This window comes from Tetrao urogallus, assembly GCF_951394365.1.
Source record: "Tetrao urogallus genome assembly, chromosome: 4".
Classification (NCBI taxonomy): domain Eukaryota; kingdom Metazoa; phylum Chordata; class Aves; order Galliformes; family Phasianidae; genus Tetrao; species Tetrao urogallus.
In genome coordinates, this window is record NC_136817.1 from 47,253,132 (window position 1) to 47,270,660 (window position 17,529).

A 17,529-nucleotide genomic window follows, 5' to 3' on the forward strand; every position below is an offset into this window, starting at 1 on the left:
CGTTTTGTGTTTTCCGCGCATCCTCCGCTTCCCCCCCGGGGGCACTCCGCGGCCGCGCAGAGCTACCAGCAGCCTCCGAGCTTGCGCAGCTCTCCTTCCCCGGCTGCGCGCAGATTCCGCACTCACCCTTACGCGCCGAGCGAGTGGCCAGCATCCAGCGGGGCGGCAGGGGAAGCGGAGGGGAGGGCCCCTGGGGACGAGCTGGGAGTAGGGGCTCCTCCATCCCCGAAATTGCTGCCGCCCTGCCCCCAGATCTGCTGCGCCGCGCAGTTCCCGCTGGGCTCTGAGCACGTCGCCCCCCCGGGGTTCTCTTCCCTGCGGCGAGGCCGAGGGTGCCTCTCGCAATGCTCCCGTCCTCTGAATACGGAAGAAAAAAGGCTAAATATACGCACGTGGCTTTAAATGCACATTTAATATTTTATATATTCCGCATTTATATATACTAAAGATCTGTTTTATTTCCCTCTTTGGAGAAAATAGCAAATCAATGCCACCCTTTCCCCCCAAGCGTGTTTCCCTTCTAGTAAAGCAGGCTCCACCTCTACTAGGGATTGATTCGCCCGGCAGTTTTTAGGATAATTTATGGAGCAACCTGATGCGCCTATTGGGCGAGTTGGTCCGTCCTTGTAGAGTGGGTTCCTACCTGTTTGGGTGTTTTATTTATTTATTTATTCCCCTCCCCCTCCTCCCTTTCCCCACTGTGTGCCGCTCGGGGAGGGGGGGGGGGGGGGGGTTGGGATCGGCAGGGTCGCTGTTCCCCAGCCTCTCCGGAACAAAGTCGGGGACGGGAGAGCGCCCGCACGCCCATGGACGCGTGGGGGGTGCCCGCATCCCGTTGGAGTCGCTGCCGCGGGGCTCGGCTACTGCTGTTGCTGCTCACCGTGCGCCTGGGGAGCGGGTGAGTGAGGGGTGCCGGGTGTGGGGTGCCTTGAGGGAGGAGGAGAGGGTGTGCTGCGAAAGTGAAAAACGAAGCCAAATAATGGAAAGAATAATAATTAAAAAGGTCCTCCGATAGGCTGCGGGAGATGAGGGAGCCGCCGAAGTAAAACTTCTGCCGCATCCCACTTGTTCGCGGGGAGAGTTTCGCACCGTTCTCCCCGTGCAACAAGCTGCCCCCGCCGCCGTGCCCCCGCGTTTCCCCCGAGGTTCTAGCTCGGCGCTGCGGGGCTGCGAGCGGCAGCTGCGGGCGAGAGAGTGGGCAGCGCGTGGTCGGGGGCTGCCAGCCCCGGTCATGCACGGCCCCAGCAGAGGGATCGGGCCCATTCGTGCCCGGCTCCGTGGAGTTGGCGTCGATCTCTTGGGGCGGGGGGGGGGGGGGGGAGGAAGTTGCTAAATTGAAGTGCTGAAGGCACAACAGTTGGGTGCTGTTGTGTAAATGTGTTATTAGTATCCACGAGAGAGATCTGATTTTTCAACTTCAGTAATAATTCAGTGATAATGTGCATCATTCCACAGGTTATAACAATCACACGGCAGTGTTGCCGCGGCTGTCGCTCAGTCTTTTTGAAGGAAGATCAAATTATCATTCCAGGAGGCTAAAGCAGATGTGGCAAAAAATAAATCTATAAACAATTTTATTTTATTTTTTCCCTACAAGCCTACTAGAATGTAGATCCCTTTCTCAAACTGATTGATCTTGTATCAATATCTGTGAAGCATGTTGATCTCAGAGCATCTCTAGAAGGCTGCTGTGTTATCCCAGTTATTATACTTTTCTTATTCTGTCTTTTAAAACCTTGTCATATTATGGAAATATTTTTCAAAAGCATTGATGGAAATTATACCAGTGCAGCTGTGCATTTCAGAATGCTTCTTAATGAACATATTGTACCTCAGGTATGAAATAATTACCAAGCGGTTTGAGAGAAAAGAATCTGCATGCTAATTGATAGTTCAAAGTCTTGGCTACAGGGAGGAGGGCTAGCTGAAAAAAAAGTTGCTTGTTCTTTTGTCAAAGTAGTTGTGATTACAGGACTAAGTGTAGATTGTTATGTATGCATCTCATTAATAGTAGCAGTTATGAAGAAATTGATGAGAAGTTGTCAGTGAGAAATAGAGGTGACTTGTACACATTATTTTATTCTGTGCTTCAAACATCTCAAATAAAATGTAACCTTTAGTATAAATATGCATGTATCTGAATGAACACTTTTCAGCCTTGCCTGTCTTTCAGAGGCTACACAGGAAAATGGTGACTATTGAGAGATTTCTGTTGTTATTATTTTAAGTGGCTGCAAATGGACATGCTTTTCAGATCCTGGTTCTCTGATGTGTGCTGCATTACAACTCTGGGCATTTGCAGAGAGCTCAGGTGCTTCTATGCCCTTTAGCAGCCTGCACAAAGTAGGATGGAAACACCATTCTGCTTTGGATTCCTTTCTGTAGTTTCAGCTAGAGCTTTTCCTTGAAGTTCAAGCAAACACATATAGAAGCAACTCTCTCAAGAATAGGCTGGGCTGTGCCAATTCTAGTTGGTTTTCCAAAAACCATCCTGAGGGAGCTAGCTCATCTTTCAAGGTATACTTTTAAAAAGTTGCAAATTGTGGAAGTTTTCCTGTGCATTTCATAGAATGGTTTGGGTTGTAAGGGACCTTAAAGGCCACCTGATTCCAAAACTCCACTGATACACCAAATATTTTGTGATGAGGCTGGGTAGAAATTAGTTACAATGTGTGAAGTTAAAGCCTAAGTGAAAAAATCAGAAGTTGACATCAACTAAGAGTTTATCCCTTTTAGTGTATTGCTCCCCAAAACATAGTGTATCATTAGATCAAACTTCCTTCGCTGAAGGAATTTGCAGCAGTTGAACTCTCTTCCATAAAGCAGTTGTTTTCCCATGGTTCTGTACACATGGTACAAACAGATCAGGACTTAAGAGCCAGTACATTGTAGAGGGATGTTTTCAATAGCTACACCTCGTTTGTAGGATAATTAGGGCTGTGAGCCTTTCCAGTGGATACGCTTTAGAAATGAGTATTTCCCCTTCCACTACAGTCTTACACATTCAGCACACCCATTATTCTTACTGAACTCAAATAAATGGATAATTCATAGGGAGACCATGAGGGCTGACAATATAATTAATATTGCTTAGGTCTTAGTATACAGGTACAGATGCACTGCAATATTTGTTTTAATTTTTACAGAATAGAATGGAATAGCTCAGTTGGAAGGGACTTTTAAATATCAAATCCAGCTGCCTGGCCACTTCAGGGCTAACTGAAAGTTAGAGCATATTAGTGAGGGTATCCTCCAAATGCCTTTACCGTTCAAATGATATGTGTTGGTCAGCTTTTGTAAGAGTGTATTTTCAGATTTACTTAATTTTCCCACATCTTCTCTTTAGATTTTTTACGTGGATGTTCTAAAAAAACAGTTATAAATGCTCCATCACTATCTGACTGGCAGTAGGAGCAAATGCCAACTAGCATTTTCTTTTCCACTTCTTGGTATCTGTTAGGAAAATACTTATGTGAGAGTTGCTCTGAAACTAATGACTCTTATTTTATTATGCTGGCCCAAGATGCGAAAGGCAAATGTTGGTGTTACAGTAGTTAGAGGTTGAACCTTCCTGCCAATTTCCATTACATTTTGTTACTGTGCAACAATGACAGCAGAGGGGCAGTCTGACAAAATGGCATCTCACTTGGAAAAGCATATGAAGCAAAAGTGTGTCGCTGAATTCTTCCATGCAGAGAAAACGAAACACACTGACATTCAACAACACTTGCTGAACACATATGGAAATCAAACGGTGAGCACAGCGAGGTGGTGAGTGGTTGCATTTCAGCAGTGGTAACAGTGATGTGGAAGACAAGCCACGTTCTGGATGTCTATGCAGATATTTACAAGTGTGGCATATAGGCTTTTGTTCCTTGCTGGTGAAAATGTATAGGTAATGGTGGTGACTGTTAAAAAGTTTGCTATAACAAACAGTGTTATTTTACTCTTTGAATCTGTGCTAGTTTCAATGGAAATAAATAGGAGGCATTACTTTCAGAGTGACTTATGCATAATACAGCTTATATTTTCTTCTTGGATAAATTTCTGGATCAAAGTAAAACCTACCATAACAACATTGGTTTCTTAATGCTTGATAATAGCAATGTAGTATTTCATTTGAACACGTGATATTTATTTGTTACTCTTCATTCATGAAGAAATTGTTACTTAGAACAGTCAGTTGTTTAAAATACAATTTATTAACAGTTTATTCATTTCCAAAGTAGAAATAGTTAAATATCAAGAATTACTAATTTTGTGCGTAGTTTTCTTTTCTTGTAATGGATTTAAATAAAATCTTTGAACCATGGCAATTAGGAAAAAGTTCTCAAATTAAAAAACATTTTGAATTGGTTTTATCGTCCTGTTTGTTAAACATTGTGTTTTTAAATAAGAACATCCTTGCTTCTAAGGTAAGCCTTACTAAGTTGGGTAGAAAATATTATAGGTGGGCATTCATTGACTTTGGTCAGCTTTTTCACAAATACATGAGTCTGATCACAAGAGGTAGAAGGACCTGTGTTTTTTCTTTGAAGTTGTAGAAGAACTGTAATGGTCTGGGTTGAAATTCAGCATCTAGATTGTATGGCCAGTATGCAGGACTACTTAAATGGAGATAACTGAGTTTCTTTGCATATACCCTGTTATGAAATGAGTTGCTCTGGTATGTGCTGTCTTATATACTGAAGAGGTTGTGTATTTTGAACATATGGGGAAAAAAAGGTGAACATCTCCCAAGATAAGAAAAGAACCATTTTTTTATAGTAATATTTATGAGAGAATTTTGCCTCGGTTTTTTTTTTAATTACCTGCATAGTCCTGTCTTGCACAGCATGCTAAATTGAGCAAGCACTTGGATAAAATAATAATATCATAACACATTTAGTAAAAAATGGAGATAAATTATAGTTATACATGGCAGCACACTGACAGGAGCATTTCAAACGGTGGTGGATGACAGTGACACTGTTTTATTTCTTAACAACTTAACAGTAATAATTTGTAAGGAGGAGTAACTCGGATGCAATTGAATTAAGCTGAAGGTGACATGGAAGTCCTGATTTTTTTCAATTTTTACTTGTGTGAAGGCTTTTTTTAAGAAGGCTGGAAATAATGTGATGTGTTCAGTGGCCTACTGGCCTATATAAAAGCCCAGTTCTGGATATTTAAACTTAAAATGTTAAATAATGCAGTGACACTGGAGTTGTTGTAATAGAGTTGACTGTAGACTAGAACAGTCATCAAGAATTGGTCAGAAAGGAATTTACTTTGAAGAAGAGGGGAATCTCAGTGATATGGCAAAGATGAAAAGATATACTTTCTTGAAATAATACGCTTTCACTAATGGATGTTTATACCTGCAGGATCTGCTGTGATAATCTGGTCCAACATCAGAATAAACTAAGCTGCAAATCTTCATCTGACTTCTGCATCAACTTTGTTGCTTCAGTATAATCGTTCTATGTCCCTGCATATAGATCTGATGAGAAGCCTAAAATATTTTACAGCATTTCTAATCTGATATTTTTCTAGTTTTTTTTTTTACCCTGTGCCATGTGCTACAATTGGCCCAACCACTGGATGCCATGTGTTTTGGTCCATTTCTAATGAATTCTATGATCCTGTTCATACCTCTGGTTCTCTATGGCAAAATATTAGTGCAGACCTATGGCTGCAGTTGCTATTTAAGAATGGGGGAGTGGTCTGCACAAGCTGCTTTTCACTAGCAAAAAGCAGTTATAAAACCTCATTCTTGACCAATGTGCCTTGGTCAAATTTTGCCTTGAAGAGATCCATTAGAGAACCTCTAATTCATCCTGAAAATTCTAAGGGAATCTCTTTTTGGGTTAGAAAATATTCCATGTTCTGTTTTCAGCATGGTTTTTCATGGCATCTTGCAGGTTACTTCCCTGTTTGGAGAAATTTCCTCAACTCCCAGGTGAGAAACTTCTGTGTAGTTACATGCCTTGCAGTTCTTGTGGAATAAATGATCTAGTCCAAAACAAAAGTTTTATATAAATATGTTGCAGTCAGGGATATTCAGAGCAGAGTAAAATTTTCCATTGAATTGGATTTACCCAAGCTACAGTCTCCTGTTGGAAGTATTTCCTTGGCATATATAGTTTAAGAGGCAACTTGACAGCAGCTTACATTTTTCTCTCAGATAAGTAAACTGAGCTACTTAAAATTCTTCAGCAAATATTGAATTATTAGTTTAGCCATTTTATAAACCCTTTGCAATTTTTCTTTGAAGAGCAGACCTCAAAAATGGGCAGATTATACAAATATTAGCCTCACTGATGGTATATACACGCAGAATATTACTCCCCTACTCCTTAATATTCCTGAGATAATATATGGGATTAGCTCCAGTACTGCCCTGGTGTACCTTGTGTTCCTTTTACTTTCTGCCTTGATCCTCAAATCCTTTTCCTCATTCGTGGTAGGGTGTGAATGTCTTTCTGGGTGCCTAAATTACATGTACTCATTTTTCTTGTTTTCAAGAAGATAGACAGAAATTGCAGATAGAAAGGATCTGAGGTAACATGAGATACATTCCCTCTGGATTAAATTATTCAAGGTTTTATAGAGTTGCTGATGGTTAATCCATTTAATATGGTTTTCTTCCTATTTAAGGCAGTGTACCACGAGGCATTAAGTCTTATTATTAATAATTTAATATTATAGTCTAATTTGTCTTTCAGAACAAAGTTCAGTTGGATGAAATTTATATTATGAAAAGTTGTATATTAAGTATTAATTTACGTTGCTAATTCTGTCACTAATAATTTTTTATCATCATTGTGCAATGTCACATTTACATGCCAGTATAAATTATGTAGATGTTTTTAAAAATAAACTAGCCTTAAAGTTTTCCTTGAGGGGGAAAGGTATTTGACCTCACTAGCTCACAGCCTTTTGATATGTACAGATTTTGTCATGTCTGCTACAGGTGAGCAGTGGAGGTAGATCCTAGCATTTTGCTTTTTCAGTGAAGACCATAAATCCAATGGCCTGCAGATGGATCCTGTAGAGAACTACTCCAACAACCATACATTTCATTTACCATCTGACGAGAAGTGGGACTCTGTTCTTGTAAAATATATACATGTTATAGTACAATGGAGAAAATTTTGCTTGCAGAGTGGCAGCAAGCTTTATATTGCATAGTTTAGGAACTTGCATATTAGCCCTTACTGACTATATTTACATGTTTTTGTTATTATTCATTAATTCCACTGATGTTCACACTGGTCCACAATTGCCTAACAGCAATTACACTAAAATGTTAGTAGACCCTATTAACTGTATTTCTCTTAGAGATACGTTGTAATTGTCTGGTTATTATACTTGTCTGGTTTTTCTATATTAAGTCAGTTTCATCTATATATTGCAATTATGGTATGCTGTTCAATGCATGACTCTATTACTACTTCAGTCTCTATATATTTCTTAGTCTGGTATCTGCTCAGGTGTTTGCCAGAACTTGGAAGCATTCTGAATAAGCTTGTTTCATTTGTGTTTTGATATTTCTGTAGTAGATTCCCAGTTACGTGAAGATTTTTCAGGAAATATGCAGTGAATTCTGTTATAAAAAATGTTCACATGAGTATGTAGAAATACCAGCAGTTGAAATAATTGAAAATACCCAAAAGAGCTTATTTTATCCATTTCACGTGAAATAGGTGAAATTTTAAAGTTAAAAATCTAACAAAGTAGACTCTGAGATTTGAAGAATTCTGTAGTGCCATAGGATGTAATTTTTTTTTTTTTTTTTTTTTTTTAGGTTCTATTTCTCAGTGTTCATTTATATTAGTTTTGGTTTAGGCCTAGGTCTATTCCTGAAAATATTTCTTGAATCAAAACACTTAACCTGCCAACAATACATCAGTTCATTTTGAGCTTGATGATGATTAAACTTTTGTCAGTCAGCTGCAGATAAAAATCTGCCGTCTCTTGAACTGAGTTGTGATATGCAGCACATGGATTTACACGTGTTTATGTGATTATCCTAGTCTGACACTCCTAGGAGATCTGTTACTGCTGTGATTAGTAATTTTTTCATTTATTCAGAGGCATGCCTATTCAACATCATGTCCTTCCTTAGTAGTTTGGGCATGTTTTGTACTTTTAGTATTGATTACCATTTGTCTCTATTCATTTATATGTACTTAAGCTTTATAATTTGCTATGGTTGTCCTTTTTTCTTTTGTTCTCTGAATCTAAACTTCTTCCCCAATATTTGATCTGACTGAGCAGTGGAATATGGCTGTTTACACTGTTTACATTTTAAGTACTTGTTTGTATGGTCTGGCTAAAACTCACAAAGAGGATAAGACCAATTGAGAAGGTATGACTTACAAGTCTACATTGTGAGGTTTCATTGAAATCCATCTGAAAAGAATCTCCCAAAGACTTTCAGTTCATTTACTCTTCAGTTTCAGCCAAGAATATACAGTTTTTCTTAAGACCTACTTTATCTTCCTGGTATATTTTATTTTCTCCTATATACAGTGGTATATACAGAGAGGGAAACTCTCTTTAGAAGAACATCTTGTAGAGGAAGATCAATCTATATTTATTTGTATAAAAATTTTAAAAATTTTAAAAGGCAAAATATCTTGATCACTAAGATTAAAGTAGAGATAGCATAAGGGTTCTGCTAACTTTTCAGCTAGAATTAGAAATATTTGTACTAAAAAAGTACCAACTTACAGAAGATAATGGCCACTTTCAAGTACTACTTTAGACACAGAACAGCCTTAAGATATTGTACTAATGATTTTCTGAGAATAGAAGGAGTACTTTCACTGTGATTGTGGGTGTTACAATCAATAAGTTACCAAGCTCTGTTAGCCAAAACAAAACACATTCTGCAAGTTTGTAATCAGAGCACTGAGTAATTGGTGTGAAGAAAAAGGACAAGTGAGAAGTGTGTTCTTTTTTCCTCACTTAGCTAGGGCAGAAAAAGGACTGCTCTGGAGTAATACTGTTAGCATAGTTTTTATTGAAGATAATTTATAATGTTTAACCTATTGAGAGACTGCATATACCAAGTTCATATATCTGATGCTGGGGCTGCCATTCAGAGAGACCTGGAGAGGCTGTGAGGAACATTATGAATTTCATAAAGTCTGAATGTAAAGTTGTGCAGGAAGATTCCTCGCAGCTGGATGGGCTGGGGAGATGCCCTGTCAGATAGAGGCTGTGTTGGGCAGCAGGATGCTTTGCCACCAGGTCAGGGCTTTGTGAACAAGTACACACTCAGGAGGCTGAGGATAGTGATTGGTCCCCTCTGCTCAGCTCCTGTTAAACCATGTGTAGATACTGCACTCAGTTTTGAGTCTTAATTGGAGGATTTAGCAGAAGGCCACCAAGATCAGGCCCTTGGCTTGTGAGGAGGAGCTATGAGACTGGACCTTGTTCAGTCTGGAGATAGCCTTGAGGGGACCCAACTGCAGCCCCAGTACTTACTGAGAGGGAACTGAGAAAACATATTCTTTTCACAGTGCTGCGTGGTAAGAGAATGACGAGCAGTGATGATGAATTGCAATAGGGGAAGTCCCAGTAAGGTATAAAGGAAAAAATAATCACTGTGAGGATAGCTAAGCAGTGGTTCAAGTTGTCCAGTGAGGCTGTGGGATTTCTGTTGCCCTAATTTTCAAAGACCCAACTGGACTATGCTCTGCAGGTAGGCAGATGTAAACAAAATTTTTAGTTGGTTCTTGGACTGTGACCTGATAGGAATAGTTGTGCCAGTTATACCAGGTTGAGCACATCAATATTTGCATGAATTTTCAAGTGAAAATTAACTCAGTATTGTATGAGAGGACTGGTGGATAAAGAATCACTGTGATGCTTTGATTCCAGATGATAATTTCTGGGAGATTTTTGAGGCTATTTGAACTAATAAGAACAAATTTGACAAGTGTCGTTTCAAGTATTACAGAGCATTTAATGGAAGTTGACATTTAATGGAAGGAGGACAGAAATTTGTGTTGGTCTTGAAAAAAGGTTTTCTGTAAAGTATCTTTCATAATACTTGTTGTTATGAATGTCAAAAATTCACATTTCTGTAAACATTATTTTTGGTCAGATTGTGCCTTTATTAAGTGATCATAATTACGTCTGGTTGAATTGTTCTTGTTTTTTTTTTTTGCATTAATATCACAGAAGATCATATAACCTGAAGTTCATTTTATAAGAAATCTGATAATGCTTTTAAATTATGATCTTGCTGCGACTAAAATTAATTGCACTAAACTTATTGAGTGTGGGAGAAAAGTTTCATGTCTTTCAGAGATGTAATTCAAAGCTGTAATGACTTGGAAGAGCTCGATCACCTGATACTTATGATATTCATTAAGATGCACAAGTCTGATAGTATTCACTTTCAGATTTGGGGAGTCACATTTCTCCTTACAGGGGATGAATGAATGAGATACCATCTTTTATTATGTTAGGACTGTGATTTTAATTTTTTTTCTTAACAACACTTTACCTATTTGATATTATTTATCCTAAAAATGGTTTGTTTCTTTCTCTATGCTGGGAATCTTATAATTTTTTTTTAAGATTTTTTTTTAATTATTATTTTATTTTATTTTATTTTATTTTATTTTGCTGTCATAAGGTCCAGATTCAGGACAGGAAACAGGACAGAAAATGGTGAGTAGTTTGAGAAGTATGAGATTAGGGAAGGAAAAGAGCATAAGAGAGTTGGTATATATAGAAGAATCAACCCAATAGTATGTGGTAGATATGCTGGAAAAAAAAAAATGTATATATATGTGTGTGTGTAGGGAATAAATACTACGGTTACTTCAGGGGGATAAAGAAAGTTATTTTTATACACAAAAAAAAGACACCAGACTCTGGCAAAGCAAAGCAAAAAGGGTGAGAGACAATAAATTAACAAAGGCACCTGAGATGAAATGGATGGGGAGAAAAGAGAGATTTTCATCAGTGTCAAACCAGTTTAGGAAGAATAAAGAAGCAATATGTCAACTCTATCCCATAACACTGGAAAAAGCTAGTAATACTCTGAAAACATGTTTTAAATAGCTGCATCTCTTTGTTTGCAGCTATGGTATTTTTCTGGAAATTTTCAGTGATGAATAAAGCATACCAGTAAAGAAGATGAAGAAATAATAGAGTTTATTTCCACTGAAAATTCCAAAAACAGATAAGTGTGAAGTTGGTCATTGAGTTTTGAAAATAAATCTTGAGAGTTCCCATGTCTTGTTTCAGGTCTTTTTCATGTGTGGGAGTTGGCTGGGTCCTCTGATTCCAAGTTCTCATTGGTGGTACAGTGAAACACACATCCTCAGTGCAGCCTTATCATGTTGGTGTCATGGAGCAAGATTATGTCTAGTTAGATGTCTGACCTGCTGGAAGCCTTCCCTGCAAAATTTATCAGTCTGGACTGACATTATAAAATATTATATGGTTAAATGCTGTATTTTGACCAACTTCTGAAATGGTGTTTTTAGTAACAATATATTTTCCCATTTTTGCAGTTTGAGGATATTACTAGCCAAGAAATGTTGGAATTGAATAAAAGATTTTAAATGAATACTCAAAAAGCAAAAATTAAACTGTGAAGTTGTGATGGTTGCAAAACTAATAACTAAACTAACTTGTGGGAAGCACAAGTGAATAACACTGTTTTTAGCATGATTTATGATTAACCTGTTGATTCTTGCATGTAACATGACAAAAGCATATGGACTGCTAGGATCTAAGCTATAAAAAGAAGCAGAGTATATTGATTGTAGAGTGTCTTTATTTTTTTAAAACTTTCTCTCGTGGATTTTATTCTTGTGAATGTGGCCAAGATGTGATCTTCCCATTTCTTCCCATTTCAGGAGCCTAGGAAAAGAAAACAAAATTGAATACCCCATTTCTGCTGTATTACCATGTGTAATGCTTTGTTAGGCATGATGCAAATGCCAGTAGCAGTACTAACTATATCCACATGTTTTTCTTTTTTTTTTTTTTTTTTCAGTTCATTACAGATATGACAGATATGAACCTGACAGATATGAATCTCAACTTAAAGCTCATGTGATTGGTTTTTCTCATATTTAAAGTAGAACAAAGACCTATGATATTAATGTCTGAAGATCACGCTGTCTGATGTTGAAAAGGCTTATTCAGTCATTAGTTGCTTGTACAGAGGGATTTATTAGTCATGGTAATTCTCCAATTAGTTGAAGGACAGAGAGCATAATTAGGGCACTTTGTGCCTAATTACTGTTCACTGTATACTTGTAGTTTAGTTACTCCTGAGTTTGTGAAGCTAGCTGAAGTGTTAACAACAAGCATGTTAGAAACAAAGTCTTTCATACTTATAGAATTATTAAAATTAGGATTAACATGGTTAGTAACAGCTGTAAAATATCACTGTGCCATGAAAAAGAAGTGTTTCATTGTACTGATGTCATATTTTTGCCTTGACTTTTCCTTCTTGCAAAAGACCTACTGAGTGAACTCTGTTGAAAAAATTACAGTTTACAGTGAATAGGGAGAGAATCAAATGTGAAAGTCTGTGTATAGTGAAATAAACTTTAAAGAGGTTGGAAAGGAAAAGAATTCCTCTTTAATTAAGTTTGTCTTTCCTGTCAGAGTTCTGAGAGAGTGGAAGGTGTTACTCTTAAGTTTAGGATAGAGTTGATCAGCATTAATCTTATTTCAACTTATTTCAACTACAAAGGAATAAAAAGATGCCAGAGTTAACTGTTGCTGCTAAATGTAACATTTTATTTTCCAGTTCAGACTGAATTATTCTTTTTTTTATTTTCTATCTTTTATCCCATTCCAAACTCTGGGGAAAAAAGCTGGACTTTGAAAAGTGGATTGAGAAGTACAAAGAATTAGTTGAAAGGTAAAAACTTTTGGACCAACTTGCTCTCTAAAGTGAATACTTATTTAAAGAATATGGTCTAGCAACCTCAGTTTGATTCTGGTAACAGCATCTCAGCAAATCCTGATGGCTTCTTATTCTGAAGGATTTTCTACTTTTGAAATGCATTGGTCAGTGAATGTAACATGACAAAAGTAATTCTGATTCCAAGAAATGAATGTGTACCCGCTGTCTGGCATATTGCATTCGTGTTTCTGTGTGCTTTGTTTGGGAGCTAGCTGCTTTATACAACTTCGCCAAAAAACTCTGAATGGAGAACTCAGGTTGACAGGTGGTGTGTGCTCTGGTGTATACAGAAGAAATCCTATATATTCTGGTCACTTCCTTTTTTCAGCCAGACTCATTTCTGTCTTATCTCTGTTATGTGACTGCACATCAGTGGCTATAGCTTTTGAATCAGAAGTGCAGAGCTGGCCGCCAGCAGCATTACAAATGCCTTTATTACTTGGTTGATTTTGGTCACATTTTAAAGTAGAGTTCAAGAAAAAAAAGATGGTATTCTGGTAGCAAGGTATCAGTGTCATCTCTGAAAATGCCAGTACGGTAGGAGTCGAGCAAGTGAGACTAGCTTATTTATTGTGTGAGCCTATTTCCCCTATATTTGATTATATTATATATATATATTTAATATTTATATATTTATATATATTATATATATGTTTCAGATTTTAAATATTTTCTTTACTGGTTTAGCTACTGGATTAGTGCTTTGCAAGGTAGCATACTGGTATGGAATTGGGATGGAATTCTTCCCTCCACCCCTGATGTTGCATTATTAATAGTTTTTAGTAAGCTATTAGTGTTCTCATCTATATACCAATTTTTAGTTCAGAGTTTTAAAATTGGAGGATCAGAGGTTTCTCACTAGATAAAATAGAAAGTGAAAACTTGAAATGTACTTATGTTTTTCTTTTATTTTTTCTTAATTAGAATCATAGGACATCCTGAATTGGAAGGGACATATAAGAATCATAAAGTCCAACTCCCGACCACCCAAAAGTCAAGTCTTATGTCTGAGACCAGTGTCCAAACACCCCTTGAACTCCAGCACCTCAGTGCTTTGGTCACTGCCCTGGGGAGCCTGTTCCATCCCCATCACCCTCTAATGAAGAACCCTTCCTTAACACCCAGCCTGATTCTCCCATGACACAGCCCTGTGCTGTTCCCTTGGACCCTGTTGCTGATACAGGGAGCAGAGCTCAGTGCTGCCCCTCCACTTTCTGTGAGGAGCTGTAGACTGCCATGGGGCCTCCCCTCAGCTCCTCTGCTCTGGGCTGAGCAAACCCAAGGACCTCAGCCACTCCTCATGCATCTTGCCCTCTAGACTGGTAGTTTTTATTGCCTTCCATTGGATGTTCTCTAATAGCTTAATGTCCTGCTTGTATTCTAGTGCCCAAAACCGCACACAGTTCTCCAAATGAGGTCACGCAGAGCAGAGCAGGACAATCTGATCCCTCACCTGGCTGGCAGTGCTGGGTCTGAGGCACCTCAGGGTACAGTTAGCCCCTCCGGCTGCCAGAGAACACTGCTGATCAGATACAACTTTCCATCAGCCAGAACACCCAGATTCTATTATGCAAGGCCACTCTCCAATGATGAGCATGGGCCTTTGGAAGTCTTGTATATTTCATTTGGACTGAATCTAGGCTGTTATCAATAATGATGCAAAAGGAAGACAAAAGAGGGACAAATGTGTGCTTGTCATTCTGCATCACTTTGTACAGATCTCTCAGATCTTAGGTTGTTTCTCTGTACTTTCTGCTGTTTAAAGGCATGGGAACAAAAAGAGTGAGGGGGAAAAAATCAGTTTTGTAGTGAATGTTTCCTTTCTTAGAGAGCTGCTAATAAGTTAAGTTTTATTCCTCATCATTTTAATGCCACAGGGGAGCAGGGATTGCCTCTGCACTCTTAGCAACCTTAAGCAAATTTACATAGCAATTAGAGATGGCATACGATACAACGGGGCCAAAAAGAGAAAGAAAAAAAAAAGCAGTGTGTCAATGAAACATGAAAGAGATGGCAATAGGTAGCTTTGCTTGATATGGAGTACATACTTAAAAACATTGCTTTCTACTTCTTTAGTGCTCACATTTGCAGAATCCTGCTAATAGGAGATGTTAAATATTTAATATCTGACATTTCTATAATGTGTATGTTGTGCAGCAAACAATTCAGTATTACACAACACATTTCAATTTCAAAGAATAAAAACACTTTTTAGACCTTTACTGGGGAAACTGACAGTGAACCTCATATTTAGACTGCACATCACTTTTAGATATAGTAGACTCTTGTGACTTGTTCGCAGCAAGCTAGGTATAAAAGCCCTGATATATAAGCAATGCCTTTCATTCACCCTCTGGAAACTCAATGAGTTGTGGCAAGCTCCCAACTGCACTTCCCAAATCATCCAGGCATGTGGAAAACACAGAGCAGTTTTCACACTGGTGATAATCTTGAGTTTCAGTGAAACTCAATAGTGTTATCTGAGAGGTGGTGCAAAGAATTATAAACACAGACTGTTTTGGTGCATTCCCACTAGGGGCTACAGTAACAATCAGGCATGACTGTTCCAGGCATGACTTTCCTGACTTTTTCTGTCCTTAACTCTTGTAAATTTAATGTTGTATCCCCATGGAACACCTTGTGGTCTTCGCTTCTGTAGAAGATTCACTGAAAAGTTACCCTTAGTCTTGAAGGCAGTGTATGACTGTAATTTAAAAACTCTTGAAAATCCCTCTCTAATAATTTATTGGTAATATTTTTAGATTCAGTGTACAATACAAATTGGTACAAGAACAGTACTTTAATTTCTTTTCTTTACTGGAATAGCTAAGCTTATGCTAACATTGGAACTGATTTATATGAATTGCATACTCTCAGTAATAATTGCTAGTGTCCGTTTGTGAAGATACGTTGTGTGACTGTAAGAGTTACTGCTATCAGTCTGATGCACTTTGTTTGACTTGAAGCCCATAGCAGTTCCCTGAAATATGCTGGATGAGTAATGTAGATTGCAAACTTTAGCACTGGAGGAATATTTAAGTTCACACTCATTTGATTCAAATGGAAAGAAAACTACTTCCAGGCATTCTTTGACCTTTTGGTGATATCTGAGCGAATCTGCAGACATAATTAAGGTATTGCCATTTTTCTAACGACTTAGTGATAAAATATATATTGCTGCTTATCTAATTAAAAGATAGGCAATAAATGAACATGAGTGTTTTTCTTGTGCAATTGTGCTATCGTGATAAAAGAGATAGCTAACAAATAAGACTAAGTTAAAGGAGTGATAGAAGATTTTAACTATACTACATCTACATGTGTGTACTTTACTGACACATGACTTCAGCTGTTTAGTTCATAGCACATGGATGCAGTGTTTGTTTGCTTTCTTAATGTTCAGAAGGAGTTGAGTGAGGTTATGTGAGGTTTAATTCTTTATATAATAGCTAGAGCAAGAGGCTATGAAGAAGGAAATGCTATTAATGTTATTAACACCAAGGTGCATCTATTATGATGAATAAGCATCTCTTAAAAATATTAGTGCCATGACTTGAAAATGGGGCATGTATTGGGGAAAGCTTGGAAATTCCTTTTTGCATTTTAAGGCACGAAAGTGCTGAGAGTAAGGGTACAATTTTATGTGTTTGACTTATGGTTTGAGTTTCTCTGTATGCGTGATATGTCAGCCCTTCTCTAGATGAGTTTATTAGCTAATACTTTCTGCAGTCATATAACTAAATGTTGATGTTTTAAATAAGGGCTTGCCTCTTTCTGTTGGCACCAGGATATATTATAAGTGCTTGGTATTCTCCAGTTTCTTCTTCATCTCTTCATTATTTTGATTCACTGTTTTTTTCTAAGCTTGTTTTCTTTTCTTTAATTCAATCACTATTAGAGCTGATAAAGCAGATGATGAAGATGACGAAGACTTAACTGTGAATAAAACATGGGTCCTAGCACCAAAGATTCATGGCGGGGATGTGACTCATATACTGGACTCATTACTTCAAGGATATGACAATAAGCTTCGGCCAGATATTGGGGGTAAGCACTTGAAATAATTCACTAAATAGAAGATGTGAAGCAAAGTTCACTTATGTTTTGCCAGTGATGACAAATGATTTTTTTTTTTAAATTAAAATAGTAATCTAAGTATAACATCAATAAAATACAGTGTTGTTCTAAAACTTGTAAAAATCATGATCTGTCCATAAGCAGAATTTTTATGCTATATTTATAATCATTTCCTTATGGATTTTTTTTGAGAGGAAAATGAGCAGTGTATATAATTCATCATTAAAAGATAAATATATATTGTCTTTTTACTCTAAGACCTTCTGACAAATATTAGTGTATATATTATCTCAATTTTGGAAAAAAAAAAAAAAATTGAGTCTGCAGGAATTTAAAGTATTATTCCTAGACATTTTTTCTCTCTCTTTAGAAAATGCACTATGTATATATTTTATAGATTTTTCTCACTCATTTTTCTTCAGTTCAAATTTTGAAAAACTTTGCAAGAATTTACGAAGTCAGTTTAGAGCAATAGCTTTTCTGCAGAATGATAGGATGGAAGACTGCATTACTGCCAT

General features: G+C 37.6%; 1 protein-coding gene across 1 annotated transcript in view; it reads left to right on the top strand.

Moving 5' to 3' along the window:
* Positions 1 to 806: 806 nt before the first annotated feature.
* GABRG1 (gamma-aminobutyric acid type A receptor subunit gamma1) overlaps positions 807 to 17,529 on the top strand; it is a gene marked incomplete at both ends in the record, with an annotated part of 47,164 nt that continues 30,441 nt past the window's right edge. Inside the window, 2 exons of the mRNA XM_079535021.1 lie at positions 807 to 898; positions 16,833 to 16,981. Of these exons, the coding sequence (XP_079391147.1) occupies positions 807 to 898; positions 16,833 to 16,981 (241 nt within the window). The remainder of the gene's footprint in view (positions 899 to 16,832; positions 16,982 to 17,529) is intronic.